The following is a 16,953-nucleotide window of genomic DNA, read 5'->3' on the forward strand; positions in this document are numbered from 1 at the left end:
ATCTCACGCAGAACGGTTAATTTCTTCATAATAATATAATATATGAAAAAAATGAAGCAGATATTGCTCATGAATTCCCCCTTTTCATGAATTATTTATTAGGTTTTATAATATGATATAATATAATATAATGTAAAAACAAACTGAAGCATTTAAACTGAGATCTGTAAGCGACCGTTGCAAATCATTTGAACTTTGTGTCAGTACGTCATAGATAGAACGAGGCATCAGTTTACGGTCTAATATTAGCCTATTGTGTCGCGTCGCGCCGCAACGCTCGCGTCCGGTGTAGACACAGTGTACGTCTCAGAGTTTTGTTACCGTTCTATGCCCATCATCCGCTATTTCGTCGCGTTAGCTCTCGTGTTGAGCTATTTCATCTGCGATACCAACTCTATAGCGGTTTGCCCGAGCATTGCAATTATTTCGCATTTCATTCAAATGGCTTTCCCAACCCATTTTTGTGTGTGCGCGGCATATTATTTCTTCGCACAGCATCTTTCAGCCTGTGTGTATGTGTGTACAGCAGGAGAAACAGCTTCTGTATGGATGAAAGCTTCCCCGAAAGCTCCTTACCGCACCTTCCTGCAATATCCGGTTCCAAATCTCCTCTCCTCCCTCTCATACACTCACATCCTCTCTGCTTCTAAGGGTCTCCTTTCCTGATCCTTTCAGGCACCTTACACATGGACTCATTACAGCATTCAAACATATACAGAACACACAAATGTTACAGATCACATAACCTGACAGCCTATCACCTTAGGAGCTGCTGAAGAGGGCCTGAAGGAGTTTTAGCAGACAGCTTTTTGCCTGCGGCCCGATTCTAACACTCAACACATGAGCCCGGTGTGCATCAGTTGGCGGAGGATATTGGAAGTGTCTTTAGTGGATTATCTGCCTGTGAATGTGCAGATTGAGATGAGGATAATCCACAGGTTGACGTGTTCCTGCTGGGGTGAATGAGAGTGACAGTTTATAATCAATGTTAAGTAGAAACACCAGCCTCCAAATCTCGGCCATGGATTACATAGTTCTTTCGCTCGCGGCTGTCAGGAAGAGGTTTGCGGAAGATGCATTGTTTCAACCGGTAGTCTGTAATGTTTAGTTTGAATTCCAAATTGCTAGATAGGTGCTTCTCATGCGTGGGGTTTTATCATATTTCCAGGAATTTTATTAAATGCCCTCCTGAGCAAAATGCTCCAGCTCAGCACGAAACGGTCCACAGAGATGGTTCGCGTGTAGAAAAAGGAGAGAAAGAGAGGGAGTTTCATTTTCTTTTCAAGTAAATGCCTGAGGCTTATCGCTGCCTCTCTGCACCAACTGCAGTTGGCCACAGAATCAGCGTTGATGAGATTAGGCTGAGTGTGGTTTGCGCAGACTCCCAGCAGAGAGTGTTTGCGCTGAAGGTGGCATAATATAGGTAGCAGGTTTTTCATCTGGCAGACGTGGATTTAGAGATGTGGGAATATGCTGAATTGATGCCACACAGCAGAGCAGAGGTAATGCACAGCCATTGGTAATCTTTAATGGGCAAAGTGGCATGTTATCTGTCTTTGTTGCATGGTTAAGTAAGTAGAAAGAACCCTTTACTAACACACACTGAATGCTGAGTAAAACTTTTCTTCAGCAGAAGCAGCACTTCTAGTGCAGGTACTTGAGAGAAGGGTCTTTGACATTGATTTCTTCATGCTCAATGTGATTTACACAAGCAGGACAAGTAAAGACTTTCGCATTGTTACAGAAATTATATTTAAAATAAATGCTGTTCTTTACCGTTTCCACAAAAATACTAAGCAGCACAACTTTTTTTTAAACATTGATAATAATAAGAAATGTTTTTGAGTACCACGTCAGCATATTACAATGATTTCTGAATGATCATGTGACACTTAGTTATGGCTGCAGACAATTAAGCTTTAGGAATAAATTACATTTTTAAATATTTTAAAATAGAAAACAGTTATTTTAATTTGTAATAATATTTCATGATATGTTTTTGATCATATAAATGCAGCCTTGTTGAGCATTAGATACTTTTTCAAAAACATTAATAAATCTTACTGACCCCAGTCTTTCAAATGGTATGTATACTTTTATTTTTATATTAACAATTTTTTTATAATGGAAAGTTTTGCCATTAACAATGTGACAGGGCATCATGCAGTCATTATAAGGCTGTCTATTGATTAAAATCAATTGCATTATATGCTGATTTTATGCTTTTATGGGAGAAAAATTCCCAAATAGGATAATAGAATATTAAGATAATATGTTGCCTGGCATTGAATAGCCTTTATCTAAAGTGACTTTAGTAGGGAATGTATTGTTTGGTTTATTTCAATATCACTGAACATTTGCAATCCATTTTCAATTGAGTTTGTCAGTCTTTCTTAGGTAGAATTAGGGTCCATTCACAGAGAACGTGTTCTGTCTACACTCATTTTTAGTAGTATAGACATCTTTTCGGCTTTTTTTGTGGCATGATGCAATGCAAAAGTCTATAGCTGCTCAACTTTTCACAATGATTCTCTAAACACAAGAACTCATTCATCACTCTCTCTCTATCAATGATTCTGTTTCCTGTTGACAGCCCTAAGAGAATAAGCCATACACCATGTCTCTCTTGGTCTCTCCGTCTTCCCCCGGAGGAGGAGGAGGAGGAGGAGGAGGAGGAGGATAGTGTTAGCAAACTGAACCTACTCAATGACAAAGACAAAGTAAAGAAGTTGTTTCGTGGGCTGCAGGAAGATCCAAAGAAGGGGACTGCCTGTTCAACAGTGCAGTGCACTATATGGGATGAGTGGGAGAACGAGGAAGCAGTGCGCTGCTCTCTCTGTAGACTGCCAGGATGAGTAGGCTCTTATTGTCTTCTGCCCTTGTCAAATGCCTAGAGCTCTCCAGGGTCTCGGCAGCCCAGCTGAGGCTCTATTCATCTCCACCTGCCACATCCCGATAAAGGTACAAGAGAGCACAGTGTTAAAAAAAGAAACCAAGTCAGAAAGGGAGAGGGGGAGATATGACTCATTTTGAAAGCATCAGAGGACTAGCTATAACTGAGGGGAAGAACAGACAGATGGAACAGTGTTAGACAACTTGCACACATATACACAGACGCACACAGACACAGGTGTGCAGTCTATTCCGTTTCAATGCTTCATTATGCAGAGAATATTCTTTCTGTTTCTTAACTCCGTTTGATGCTTTTCATCGTCTGTGTGTGTGTGTGTGTGTGTGTGTGTGTAAAAGAGAGAGAGGCAGTCCCACCTGTTTGCTGTGTCATGTTTTAGACTGGGAGGCAGGCTGACTAATGTTGCTCTCCTGTGCTCAGTGGCTCAGGAGGTCCAGAGAGGCCTGTCACAATACGGCAGATTAAACCAGAGAAACTGGAGCATACAGAAGGACCTCACACACATACTCTCATACTCGTATGCATAGGCAGGTGTTTACGGTTAACTCGATGAACAGGCTGACTAAAGAGTGTTGTATCAGATAGGCTATTTATAAATTAGCACAATGAGCACAAATTTTACACTTTAAAAATGGCATTATCTGTACTTGGGTGATTGATTTGAATACAAATGTTCAGGGATATAAGATATTACCAATTGTGCAGATACCGATACTTTTGCAGATACTACTTTTGATGTTAAAGGAATAGTTTAGAAAAGAAATAAAATTTGCTGAAAATTGACTCACCCTCAGGCCATCCAAGATGTACGTGAGTTTATTTCTTCATTGGAACAGATTTGGAGAAATTTAGCATTAAATCACTTGCTCACCAATGGATCTTCTGCAGTGAATGGGTGCCATCAGAATGAGAGTCCAAACAGCTGATAAAAACATCACAGTAATCCAGAAGTAATCCACATGTCTCCAGTCCATCAATTAACTATAATCTTCCATCATTTAATTAACATTGTGAAGCAAAAAGCTGTGTGTTTGTAACAACAGATCCATTAAGACTTGTTATGAAACGTGTAAGTGTTTTCAAAATATGTTGTTTTTTATAAAATGTGCATATAGTTATTTTTTTGCTGTATAGTCAACCTAAAATGTTTTATATATTGCATAACTGTTTAGAATTGCCTACTTTTGGCCAATCCAGTACATTAAATATTTCACAAATTATGTCATTTGATTATTTTATTTTATTTATTGGAACTTGATGGATGCAAACAAAAAATATACGATTTTTCATATAAAATAATACGTCCAGTTTCAGTACTTAAAACAGTAGTAAATTATAAATCTAATTAGATAAGCTACATTTGAAGACATTGTAAAATGGCCAAAATATGAATACCCATGACATGACCCATGAGTAAACACACATCAACTGAATTCTGAATTAATATGGCAAGTTGCAATGTTGTTTGGCCACCGTAAACAACCAACAGATACAACGTGTTAACACCAGGCGAGAGCCGCATAGCTTCAAAATTGATCATTATAATCAACAAAGCCACCTCAACTGAACTGAAATGTAAACAGTAGTTTTCTGCTTGGAGATTATTAAAACCATGCAACAGATATTCTGCATTATAAATAATATAGCTGAATCTCTCGCTGTTGACATGAAATCACACCACCCAAGTATACAAACAATGAATTTAACCATCCCTTTTGTAGAAAGATCTGCATTGGAGTTGAACAAGGCAGCCATGATTGGCACTGAAGCCTGTAAAGATGACAGCTGTCTGCATGACCCAAACCGAAGGTAGCAGATGAACCGCAATGACTTTTCAAGAAGAAAAAAAAACTAGCAGACAGAAATCTAGTTCTTTGCAGGCCTGTTCTCGGTGAAATGTTACAAGGTGACACCTCCATGTCTGGGCTATGTGAGGTGGACAGAGATGTTTCAGCCAATTAGGGAACAGCCTGCTCATGGCCCAGTGCTAAAATGGCAAATCTGCTAATATCTACAGTAAGCCTGAGTTCACAGTCAGTGTCAGCTGTCAGACCAGATTTCACACTACCATTGCACCTGTGTTTGTGTATGAATAAATGGTTAGTGTTATGAGAGATGTGTGTGTGTTAAATGTGTTTGTAATGTGATAGAATGCTGCTCGATACTCAGGTCATATGTTGTTTTTGTACAGCATTGCTCATTTCTTTGGGAAGGTGAAGTGCGCAACAGTGTGTTCATGACTCAACTGTTTTTTTATGAGAGTGTGTTTGCTCAAGGTTGTGATATAATGTGAAAGTTGACAGAAACTCTAGACAGGACAGTATATTAACCTCCTGAGACCCTGCATCCTCATATGAGGGCATTATATTTGAGTGAATTTCTCTGAGACTATAAATACCACAGTTTTAAGTCTGGATGTCCTGTACAGAGCACATTCAGGGCTTTCCAGAGATACCAAAGTGACGTGACATGTGGCCAAGAATGGGGACCCATACTCGGAATTAGTGCTCTGCGTTTATCCCATCCAAAGTGCACACACACACAGCAGTGAACACACACACACCGTGAACACACACCCACATTCAGGACTTTTCAGAGATATTTAAAGATGACTGACATTAATTTAGTGATCAAATTTAACGCCCTTATGGAAACATGATAATATTTTCTAATTTTCCAATTTTTTGTCATAAATCAACATCTCAGGAAAATGTTATGGGGTTTCAAATCAAAATATGACTTTCTGTTACGAAACAGGACGTTGATTTCATACATGTCCTCATATGAGGACACCGGGACTAAAAGCATGTTTATTACGCATTTTGGGAGACACAATGAATGAATAGGGAAAGAAATTATATTTCAATATTCCTATGAAATATTATATATTATTATGAAAATCTTGTCAATTATTACTCTCATTATTACACTTCTTTTTTCATTACATGTTGCCCCAAAAACACATTAATATGCAAATTAGATTTAGTTTATAGATACATTATATATAATGAGAAAACCTGTTTATTGCCATTTTACACACATTTTGCATAAAGCAAAATGGTATATCAGATCATTCTGTTATAACATAGTTGAGAATTATCTTTATACAAAGTTTGGTAAAAAAAATCTTGAAAACTAAAAATGTATTGGTGATTTTAAAAAAATCAATTGTTTTTGCCTATGCATGTTCGTTGATGTCTTCACCGATGTCCTCTACCAAGGACGTAGCATAACTTATGAATTAAATATCTTTTTTTTGTTTTTTTTTGTTTACTTTTTTTTAATGCTCTAAACAATGTAATGACATGAAAAAAATAAAACATTTTTCCTAAAATGTTTTGCCGGGTCTCAAGAGGTTAAGGCGGTATCTACCTGCCCTGGAGATTTGTTCCTTAATATTAGATTGAGTAGAAGAGTCAGTCAAATAGACAGACAAAGGTGTTTTTTTTTTTTTTTCAGCAGCCAATTCACTCAAGGAATCTTGAAAATGGTGCCAAAAATGGCAACAAAATCTCTGCTAAACTGCATTTTTATTGCACTAGTCCACATTTTGGACAGGTCATGTTTTACTGGGATCCTTCACCACTGTGATTCAAATATTTGAACCTGCTCTTAAAAAAGCCGAAAGTCTGCTCGACTTCATGGCACATCCAGATAATGTTCTTCTCCCTCATTTGATCATCATTTAATGAATTACTGCTACCACGATCAATAGAAAACATCTCTTTTAAATGAACTTCCATTTACCACATTCTGTGCACTTTATTAGTTGTGTCAAAGAAATTTTGAGTTGTAATTTGTAAAACGGTAATTTATATAATGTTCATAATTTACATAAAAAATATTTTATGTACATTACATTTGCATATGAAGTGTGTTTGTGTTGAAAAAGCTGACAGTTTCTTAATTGAAACACTTTTTCAGTGCATTTGGCATCTAGTTCAACTTGATTACAGTTGGTTAGAGAGTAAGATGCAGTTTTTTTCCATTAAAATATTGTGCGCAGAAGTGATGCAAGTGAGTTTGTCCCAGTGAGAAGCAGAGAAAAGTAGGGGGACACATGGTTAACAGCATGTTTTTTCCTCCTCTTTATTTCTTTGCTCATTCACTCGTTTGGTGAGATTCCACCAGGCCAGCACCAATAAACACGTCCAGTTTTAGCTTTTTTACAGAGGGTTAACCATGAAAAAGAGAACTAATGAAAACCTTATGCTGTGTGCAGTTCATAGTGTTTTATTGTCTTTAAAATGCCTTGCACATCGGCCTTATTTTCCACTATAGTGCCTTTATATCTCTGATATAGGCTCTTTACCCTGCACCCTATTGATGGGATTCCTTTAAGGTCTATAAACATTAGGATTTTAGTAGCAACATAAAACCTTTTGAGGTCTGTTATCTCAACTGGGTGTGTTTGAGATGCAGATATCAAAAGGCCCTACACTATGTGAGAAGCAAGATGCTGCATTACTCATGAATTAAGATTCTGAATAGCTACCCCTGCTAAAGGTTTATAAAAGTATTCTAATGGGCTTTTTTCACATTGTGCTGAAAAGACACTTACGTCAATAATATGCTAAAGGATCTATACTTGCACATCACATGCAGACAAACCTCTGTTCTTCCACATTGATTAATCCGTCTGTGTTTGATCATTAGCACACAACATAATTGATTTAATGGACTGAAGGTCAGAGATCAATTACAGCATCTCATTATCTCCAATTCTCATTAATCCCAACACAACTCGGGGTTAAAGTATGTGTGTGTGATTTGCCGTCCATGCCACAGGACCAACTGTAGTACTTTATACTGTAATACTTTACAAAACTTACGTTTTAAAAATCAGAGGATCCTTTTGCATCTTTAAATAAAATGTTTTTGATTCTTGCCCAAACAGTATGATCTGAGGACATGAGGTTTTTTTTGACAGTCTAAAATATATTTTTCTTTGGATGGTTCAAATATTCTTTTATTCTTCCTTACCTGTCAATTATTCATGAGGCAGATGTTTTCTTGAAATTTCAAATTATCTTTTGAAGGACGAAATCTAAGGCATCATGAATATGAGAATATCCAAACGCTAATTATGAGTAGAGCGTTTAGACATGCTCATCAACATTAGCGACAAATACATTAATGTGCCTTATCAATCATATGAGTCATGGAATGGGATTATACCATAAACATCTCATTCTGTCAAAGACATCATAATGTTTCCAGGCTGTAAAAAAGATCAATAGAGAGAGAGAGAGAGCAGTGCTTTCTGGAGTAACACTTAATTAGAAGAAGAGGCTGACCTAGTGTTTTTAAAAAGCCATAAAATGTAGCATATTTCTATTAGACTTGCGTTTCTGATAATAAGCTTTGTGGAAAAAAAATCCAAGATGGCAAGGGTGAGATTAATTATTTTAAATAAACTTGTATTTTATTCAGTACTGAAAAGTAGTGATAAAAATAGTTCTGCACATAATTCTAATTGTATTATTTTACACGTGAATGTTCTATATTTGCATTATGATTCTTGGAGTGGTACATTGTTAGCTAAGCAACATGCTAACTTGAAATACTGATTAAATCAGTTGACTCTGGATCAACTAAAATTCCCAGTGTAAAGTACTTTTGTTGTGGTATGCGGAATTGCTAACTAAGTTCTGTAGTGCTTTTCAAATTAGTCACTTATAAACTTTCATAACTGGTGGATGCTATAGGGGCCGCTCATACAGAATGCTTTTTTAAATGTAAACATGCTAGATGGACGTCTTTGACCATCACGCTCAAATCTTGCCACTTTTGCAGCACGGCATTCAAGTTAAAATAAAAAAAGCATTTTTCCCTATTCCCAAATGCAACACCACACTTTAGAAGGCAATTAGGCAACTCTCTAGGTTTTGTAACTTATCTATGGCATTATCAGGGATTTTTAGAATGAAACATCACTCACATTGTACCTTTGAGTTAATGTGTCAAAATCTGAAGACAAGGAAAATCTTGTCTCTATTGTTTTCCCATTCTCTCTGTGTGCCTTTTACACTCTTATTTACAGTATTTTTATGTGCCCGTGTGTATGTTAATTTGTTATGCTGCAACAAAATTATTCTAAAACTGTTGTTTAGAAGCTATAGGCTATACTAATAGTTTTACATGAATATCAATCACATCAGCAGTCTGATTATGAATGAAGGTGTATTGAATTAACAAAGAGGTTGGAAGATTTCTGTTTTTCTGAAATTTGAATATTTGTTAATTGAATTGTGAGTTTGCTCGTCCATATCAATGTTGTTGGAGGTTGGAGGTTGGTGGAGGTTTTTATGTGAGTATACACTGACATTTTTGTGGTTCCACAGGTGTGTGTATACTGTGAAATCTTCTGTGCAGCTCCCTTGAAGCAGGCATCATTAGTGTCTTTTGCTGCATAAAGTCAGCGGGCTCTGTTGGGAGTTAGCTTGCTAACCTCTCACAGATACAGTGTTTTTTCTGTCAGTGCTTGTCACCATGCAGCAGAGGGGAACTGTCCTCCTCTTGGCACTCCCTTCACACCCACCAACAAAATCTTGGTATGGTGTGTGCATGCATGTGATCATAAAAATAAAAGAGTTTCGGAAGAACAAAGGTGCTTTGAGTTTGTGACACACACCAGTGACAGCTCATTCCACATTTTGGATTATACCAATTAAAGACAACATTGTAATTTTCCTTACTTTTATGTGTAAGTGTTTTTATTACCAGATCAAATTAAACACTTATGTACTGGCAGTATGAGGGGAATACGGTGGTCCTGAAGAAAGGAGGGAAGAGATGCAGTGAGTTTGTTACATTTTCATTGCCCCCCACGAGTCAGGACAAATATGGCTTCTCTTTTATTTCCCTACTGAGTGAAATCAAAAGTGTTTGGCTGTGTTAGTGTGACTTTCCATTCATGTCTGCTGAACAAATTCAGGCACCACAATGACACTTTTATTGTTTTGTGATTGTATTTTGGCTTTGCTGATTTTCTGTTTACTTTGTTTCGATTTTTTTCTCCTCTGCCCTAAAGAGATGAAGTGATAAATAGACAGGCATCCATCGGTGTGGTCTGCGCCTTTTCAAAGGAGTCTTTTATGTGAGAAATTGATGGACTGTGCAGTCTCTATTAACAGATGAAAGAGATGCTTTTTTTCTTTTTCAAATCAAAGGTGTCGTAAGGCTATTTAGGAGTGTTCTGCCCCAGTTGAACCCCAGGTTAGACCTAGGTTGATGTTTCTTTTCCTCCTGACTTTTCTTCTTTAGGGCCTTTATCCAAGCCAAACAAATGTTGTTGTTGTTCAAATGTTGAATTTCTCATCTCGTTATGCCTGTTTTTTCTCACAGAGGCTGAAAGAGTTGAAGCAGAGAGAATTTGCACGGAATGTCTCCTCCAAGTCCTGGAAAGATGAGAAAAAGCAGAAAAGAGCTCTGAAACGACTGCACCAACTCGCACAGCTTAAACAGCAAAGAGACAGGTAAAACATTACATACTTATAGTGTCAATCTGATAATGTATCTTATAGTGCAGTAATTGTTTTTTAATATAATGCATGCACTGTACATTAGATTTAAAGAGAAATGAGATCTGTCAGCTCTGCCTAATAACAATACTGTCTTCTGTTCTTGCCAACAGTGATGACAGGAAAGGTCCAAAGTTAAGGTCTACAAACAAGGATAAGAATCAAGTTAAAATCCCCTCTGCTGGCAGTAGCAGGTTTGACACAAAACCAATAGCATTGTCAGTCCGAGACTCAACTGTCTCTTTGAAGGGCTCGTCCTCAACTCATATACCCACACATCAGCAGCTATGCCACAAAAAACACCCCTTACAGACTAAATCCTCTGCAGGACACCAGAGCCCCAGGGCAGGGGTCTCATTCTGTTTCTCCAGGCGAGCTCAACTGAAGCTTGACTCCTGTGCATCTGTGTTTAGTGATGGACTTGAAGAGACCAGTGACTATCAAGAGCTCCAGCGCCACAGGCACAGACTCGCCCTAGAGGCCCTCTGGTCCTGCTCAAGCTCACCTAGAACCCCAAGTAATGATGACCATGATCTATCCCATGATCCACAGACTCTGGAATGGGTAGATGGAGACTCTCAAACACAAATAGAAGCACAAGCAGAACATGTGGAAAGCTCTGAAATTAAGTCACACTACAGCACAAGTGAGCCAGAGAAGCTGGGGTGTCCTGATACACACAGTCCTAGAGCAGACTGGAAGCCAGCTGGTTCAGAGGACGGATTGCTTGATGGGGGGCAGAGGCCCAGGGCAGAGTGGGGTTATGGGGGATCAGAGGAGAGAGAATGCCTCAACTGCCCCGGCCCTACTGTTTACACAGATGGACAGGGCACCATGGCTGAAGGCCAACTCCAAATACACAAAGGCTCAAACCACCATACACAGAAAAGTAGCAAACATGGTATTATGCAGAATGGGAAGGACTGTATATCAGAAAAAGAGACAGAGGAGTATAAAATACACAAAGTGTGCAAGAATGAAAATACAGGTTCTTTCCTTAATGTACTGAGCAAGGATGGAAGTGTGATGAAGTGGCCTTCTGAGCTGGTGCAGTACACTTCCGGCAAGCCACAGGTATCTTACAGCTGTAACCCTCTATACCACTATTTCAAACAGAAGGAGGGCAAAGTCAAAAGCACAAAGGCTGAGGAGTCAGATCTCTGTGTTGTCGACAAGCTCACAGGCCAGAACGACAGAGCTGAGCCACAAACACAGGATGTTCCAGGAGATAAATTAGGTATTTTAAAACCAAAGAGACCCAAACACAGGAGAAAGGGGAAAAAACGTAGGTGCAAATTAGATGCTGTCAGGATCCAGCAAGCGGGCTGTGCATTCAAAACCTGCTCGCAGACAGAAGCTGGAGGACACTTTGAATTCCAAAGCACTCCAACCAACACGTCACAAAACAAGCAAGCGTGCACTGAGAGGAGGCACAAGCTGGGAAAGAGAAAAAGATCAGTGAGAGATGAGACTTCAAATGAAAGTGATACCCCAGAGCACAGCCTCAAAAGCATTTTTGTAAGCTCGCTTTCCGCCCCAGCACGTAAAAAAAGGAAGAAATGTCAAACGATGAGGGGGTTTGTATCGGCGCTGCGCTTGGTAAGGCGAAGGTCTTTGCCATATTCTGTTCACAATACGACAGGAAGAGAGGATAATTATCGCTGGTATGACGACACCTATGATTCAAAAAGGGATGCTGCCTCAACTCCCACCAGTGACAAATCTGGGTCATGGAGTGGCCTGTTAGACTTAAACTCAGATGGGGAATGGCCTGTGTACCACATGGGGAGATGTTCCACCTCACCAAGCTCAAACTATCTGTACCCTTTGAGAAAAGAGCACAGTCAGTCCAGGTCTTACATTAGAAGTTCCTCTTACAATGATACTCACTACAGTTACAGTCCATGCAAAGATTTTGAACATACAGGAGAAAGATGGGATTACACAGACCCTTACATCTACAATAAGCGAAAATATTCAACAGTTTGTAACAGCCCAGATCAGCATGAGAGGTACAGCATCAGAAGGCACAAAAGGTTCATTGAGGAGCGTAAATACAGAGAGCACAGATTTCAGCATACAGGTAGGCAGTTATTTTATAGAGTCTATGACGGTCCTGAACCTCAAGAAGATGTCAGGGACTGGTGGTATGAAAGGCTTAGCCCTGTAGGTAGGAGGTACCGGGAGAGAGAAGAATTTCCTTGGTCAAGTCCAGAAAGATGTGAAGACAGGTGGTATAACAAGCCAATGTCCATTCATAGCCCCAGTTCCTCTAGTACCACTAGCATCTCTGATCTTAATGGGGACTGGTTGTCTAATTCCCATATTAGGCCATCTCCTACTGGACAGAGCCAGAAACACTGCAGTTATTCTGGATGGCCATCCGAGAGATTGGTCAAGACCAAATCCTCCCATTCTCTTCTTAGAAAGAGGAGTCATTCACCCCCATTAGTTACAAGTAACCATGCAGCTCAGCCTACATCCTTACAATCAGGTGTTGGGATAGAATGTGTTACACACAAATCTAACCCAATGCCAACAGACCAGTTGGCTGAGAAGGATCCTAAAGTAAAAAAATTAAATGCCACACTCTCGTTTCCGCTAATTGGTAAACTACCCTCTATTAAGAAAGGGGCAAGAAAAATAAGGAGTAATAAAGATGATGCAAGTGCCTGTATTAGTAAACAGGTTCAAACATCTTCAACTGTTCCATCAAATCCACAAGTTATACCTCAATTTGACAGTAGTACTTCAGAACACTTACAACACACAGATGGGCAAAATCCCAGTCCATCCCAAGCTTGTCTTGAAGTTGCCAAGGACGATACATCAACAGAACCCTGTGCTGCTTCAGCTCTGAATCCAGACAAGACTTTGTCACAAAAGCTCAACATCAGAAACCAAGGGGACAATGCCGAAATTGCAGGGATTCACTGTTCAAAACGCACCACCCCTCCCCTTTCAGAGCAACCATTCACCTTCACTGATGATGAGATTGAGAAGTACAGATGGCTTCAACTCCAGGCCCAGCAGCACATGCAGCAGCAGCACCTTCAAGAGCAAGCATCTGTGGACATGACCCATTTACCGGTACCAACTCCAGAGTCACCCGACCAGACCACACTTTCAGCCTGTCTGCCATACAGCATACTCCAGCCCTCTTCTACACCCTCTTCTATTGCTCCTCACCCTTCCCCTTTTGCCCTGCTCACTCCCCTTCATCCCTCTCTCTCTCAGCCCAGTTTTGCCCCTCCGATTCCTGCTGCCTTTTTTCCAGCGCCGCTTGCTACTGTGTTGGCAGCTCAACCCTTCCACCTGATCCCAGCCTCATCCCTCCACCCAGCTCACCCTCACCATCATGTTCCTGGGTTGACTCTCCACCCACTGCCTCCTGTTTCTCTGCTCCCCACGATGCTCAGTCCAATGCCCATGGCTGCCGCCGCTGCCGCTGCTGTTGCTGCTGCCAGAACTCTGCAGATTCGCCCCCTACTACATCCTCTCTTCCACAGTCAAGACCTTCAATGCCACCCTGGACCAACCAGCTAGCTCTGGTCAGAACGAGAGGGGCAAAGAAAATAAATAAGAATATAGTTTTGACTTTAAATGTCCTACAAGACCACCCCCCCTCCAAGTGTGCTGTGAACTTTCTGATGTTTAGGTTATACTTTCAGCCAAAGTTCATGTTGAGTACTGATTGATTTTTGTTCCATCTCTGTGTGTTGCAGTGTAGACTCAAAGATAGCGGGGATTTTTACTTTGTTGTTTATTGTTCCATTCTTCATACATCCATCGTCTCCCCGCATTAACACACAGATGAACCTCTCCTGCCTCGGCACACTGTGATTTATCAGCAGTTGAGCCCAGTCAGCAGTTGGCTGAAATTAAGCATAACCTGAAGTCAAATTAAAATGTTAATGCCTTCTTCAATTAGTAATAAGTATAATTAGCATATTTTTACAGTTAGGCTACCCAGCAAGTATTCAAAGGATTTTATTTATGAAGAACTTAGGGGAGATATCCTTCAGCAACCTTAAACTGACTAAGCAAAATGTACATGAAAATTCAGAATAATTCGGAATAAAATTCAGAGAAATATTTGTCATTAAAATGTTCTTTTTACAATATGCAAATTTAAATAATTATTTGGTGCAGAAATACAGCATGCACTTGAGCTATTGTATCTCTTAATGGATTTAGCAGCGCTCACCACTTCGGTTGAAAATGTCCCGTTTTTAATCTTTTTTTTTCTGTGTTGTTTAGTAGAGTAAGTTTGTACTTGCTCAGCTGTAGTGTGGACATGCAATAATGTTTTTTCAATCTATTTAAAGTGTAAAATCTTGAACTTCATTTATGTATTCATACTTTGTAATGTAAGTAATAACAAATAACATGCACTTGATTGTTCATACATGTTTAAGATGCTTTTTATTCTCTCTTATTTTGGTAGAGCCAGACATACTTTCATCTGTAAGATAATGTCATGGGAATAATAATAAATTAAATGTCATTCAGAGAAATGACAGTTTTGTTACTAGTGTCTTTGAGGTCTATAATTTGACTTGAGGCTTTTAAGGTTCAGGACTTTTAGACTTTGAAAGACAGGGAGTAGCGATTGCCATTTTGCCTGGAGGAGGATTGTGGCTGAATTGTCATTTATCCACCTCTAAAATACCCCTCCAGAAAATGGCGTAATACATGTCAAATTCAGTGAATGTCAACATACCTTAATTTCAAATGAGCAGTGCTTCATTGCTTAGATCTAAGGGACTGGGAGCTTGTGTTAATGATGCTTCTCATTGCCAGCAGTGGCCCAATAACACAACTGTGCATTTGTACTAATTAACTCTCTCCGGTACAAGTCGTCTGCTCTGGCAAGCAAGAGCTCTACTCTACAGTCGCTCACTGGCACGGATTGGTGATTCATATGTCCAAACTCTAACTCAAAGTGTGTTGGGCCTGTCCTTTAATAAACACATAATGAAGGCAAAGTTGTGTCCTGCTGGACAGGTGCCGTGGTAAATTATCATGTAAAAAGATTCTGAGAAGCTGACAAGATGTGTTGTTTAGCACTCGACAACATTATTGTGAGTTCAGTAAATACAATGGGTTTCTCTTTTTGAATGCACTTTATGTTGGAAATGCTAGGTGATTACAAAAGTTTCCAATGATGGTCTATTGATTATAAGACACAAAGTGTCCTGCACAACAATACATAGAATTGCAACCTTCATTACCCTAGCAAGCACTTTTGGTTATTTGGTTGCTGCCACTGGAAAGTACAAACATGAAAATAAAATAAAAAACATACAGTAGGATAGATTGATGGATGGTCACAGTTTGTCTGCTGCCTCTCTGTCTGACCCTGATTTGTGCCTTAGTGGATCAGTGGTGAGTTGACGGCTTTCTAATGATTTTGAGAGACTCAATAGATTTTGTTGACAACCTCAATGAGGATCCATGCAGATATCCGGTAAGCCAGGCTACCTTTAGGGAGAGCCATGAGGGAAGCAGTGTATGGAATGGTTGCCCTCCCATGCCCTAAATACAGCCTCTCTACTGGCAGACCTGCTGCCGCGTGCTCATACTCCACAGGACAGTATATCAAACAGACTTTATGAAATAGAGAGCGGGGATAATTAGCAGATGTTACAAAATAAACTCACTCTTTAGCTGTCCTCTCTACGCAACCAACCAAACGTATTGATTAATACTGAATTTTCACACTCACAAAGAAAAACGATGAACAGGGAGTGGTGGAACATGAAAGATGAAGAGAAGATGAGATGAGATGTACTGATCTGAAATGTTGTAATAAACAAGAGGAATCGAAATAGTTACAAGCTTCAAGCATTCACATCGGGGTGGAGTGTGTTTGATGTAAGACACATCGTACATCAGTTCTTCTGATATGACCTTAGAAATCCATATTCCATATCACTAAGCCTTGGAGCTAAATATTATCACATAAGGGTTATATAATGTAAAATGTTGTACTTTTTCTAGAGCCAAACTTTTCCCTCATTATTAATTTCTTCTACAGTAACTATGAGGCATACAGTAAGACAGAAGAACACTACATGCCCCTCATAGTCTAGTGCCCTGCCAGCCGCTTATTTAATATGCCACTGAAGTAGGGAGCCACTGCTTGGCGCTCAACGCCTGTGGGGGCCACTCAGAATCTGTTTAGTACGAATCAAAGCTGTAGGACATCACCATCTCTGCTGCTAAATGCCCAGTATGGTGCAGACAGTGTACATATCTTCCTTGCTCATTCTTCCATTCTTAGATTGCACCCTCCGGTGATAGTGTCTCACTGACACCACCCACCACAATCACTGAAAAGAATAATCTATTCAGAGCAGCATTAACCCACCTTCTTATCACTGTATTTAATGTATATAATCTTACCACCTTCTTATCAATTATTTTTCAGTTATTCATGTGATTCATTCATTTAATTTTTTAATATGTTGTAAGGGAAACAGGTCAATTTAGCTCAAAGGGAATCATTTAAGATTT

The 16,953-nt window shown here is 39.5% G+C and overlaps 1 protein-coding gene across 1 annotated transcript in view; it reads left to right on the top strand.

Moving 5' to 3' along the window:
• The window catches only part of LOC107681584 (G patch domain-containing protein 8-like), a 125,543-nt gene extending 110,779 nt beyond the window's left edge, over positions 1-14,764 (top strand). Inside the window, exons 3-4 of the mRNA XM_016477896.1 lie at positions 10,259-10,389; positions 10,548-14,764. Of these exons, the coding sequence (XP_016333382.1) occupies positions 10,259-10,389; positions 10,548-13,980 (3,564 nt within the window). The 3' untranslated portion in view covers positions 13,981-14,764. The remainder of the gene's footprint in view (positions 1-10,258; positions 10,390-10,547) is intronic.
• The last annotated feature ends 2,189 nt before the right edge of the window (positions 14,765-16,953 follow it).

This window comes from Sinocyclocheilus anshuiensis, unplaced genomic scaffold (assembly GCF_001515605.1).
Source record: "Sinocyclocheilus anshuiensis isolate Anshui unplaced genomic scaffold, SAMN03320099.WGS_v1.1 scaffold2178, whole genome shotgun sequence".
NCBI lineage: Eukaryota > Metazoa > Chordata > Actinopteri > Cypriniformes > Cyprinidae > Sinocyclocheilus > Sinocyclocheilus anshuiensis.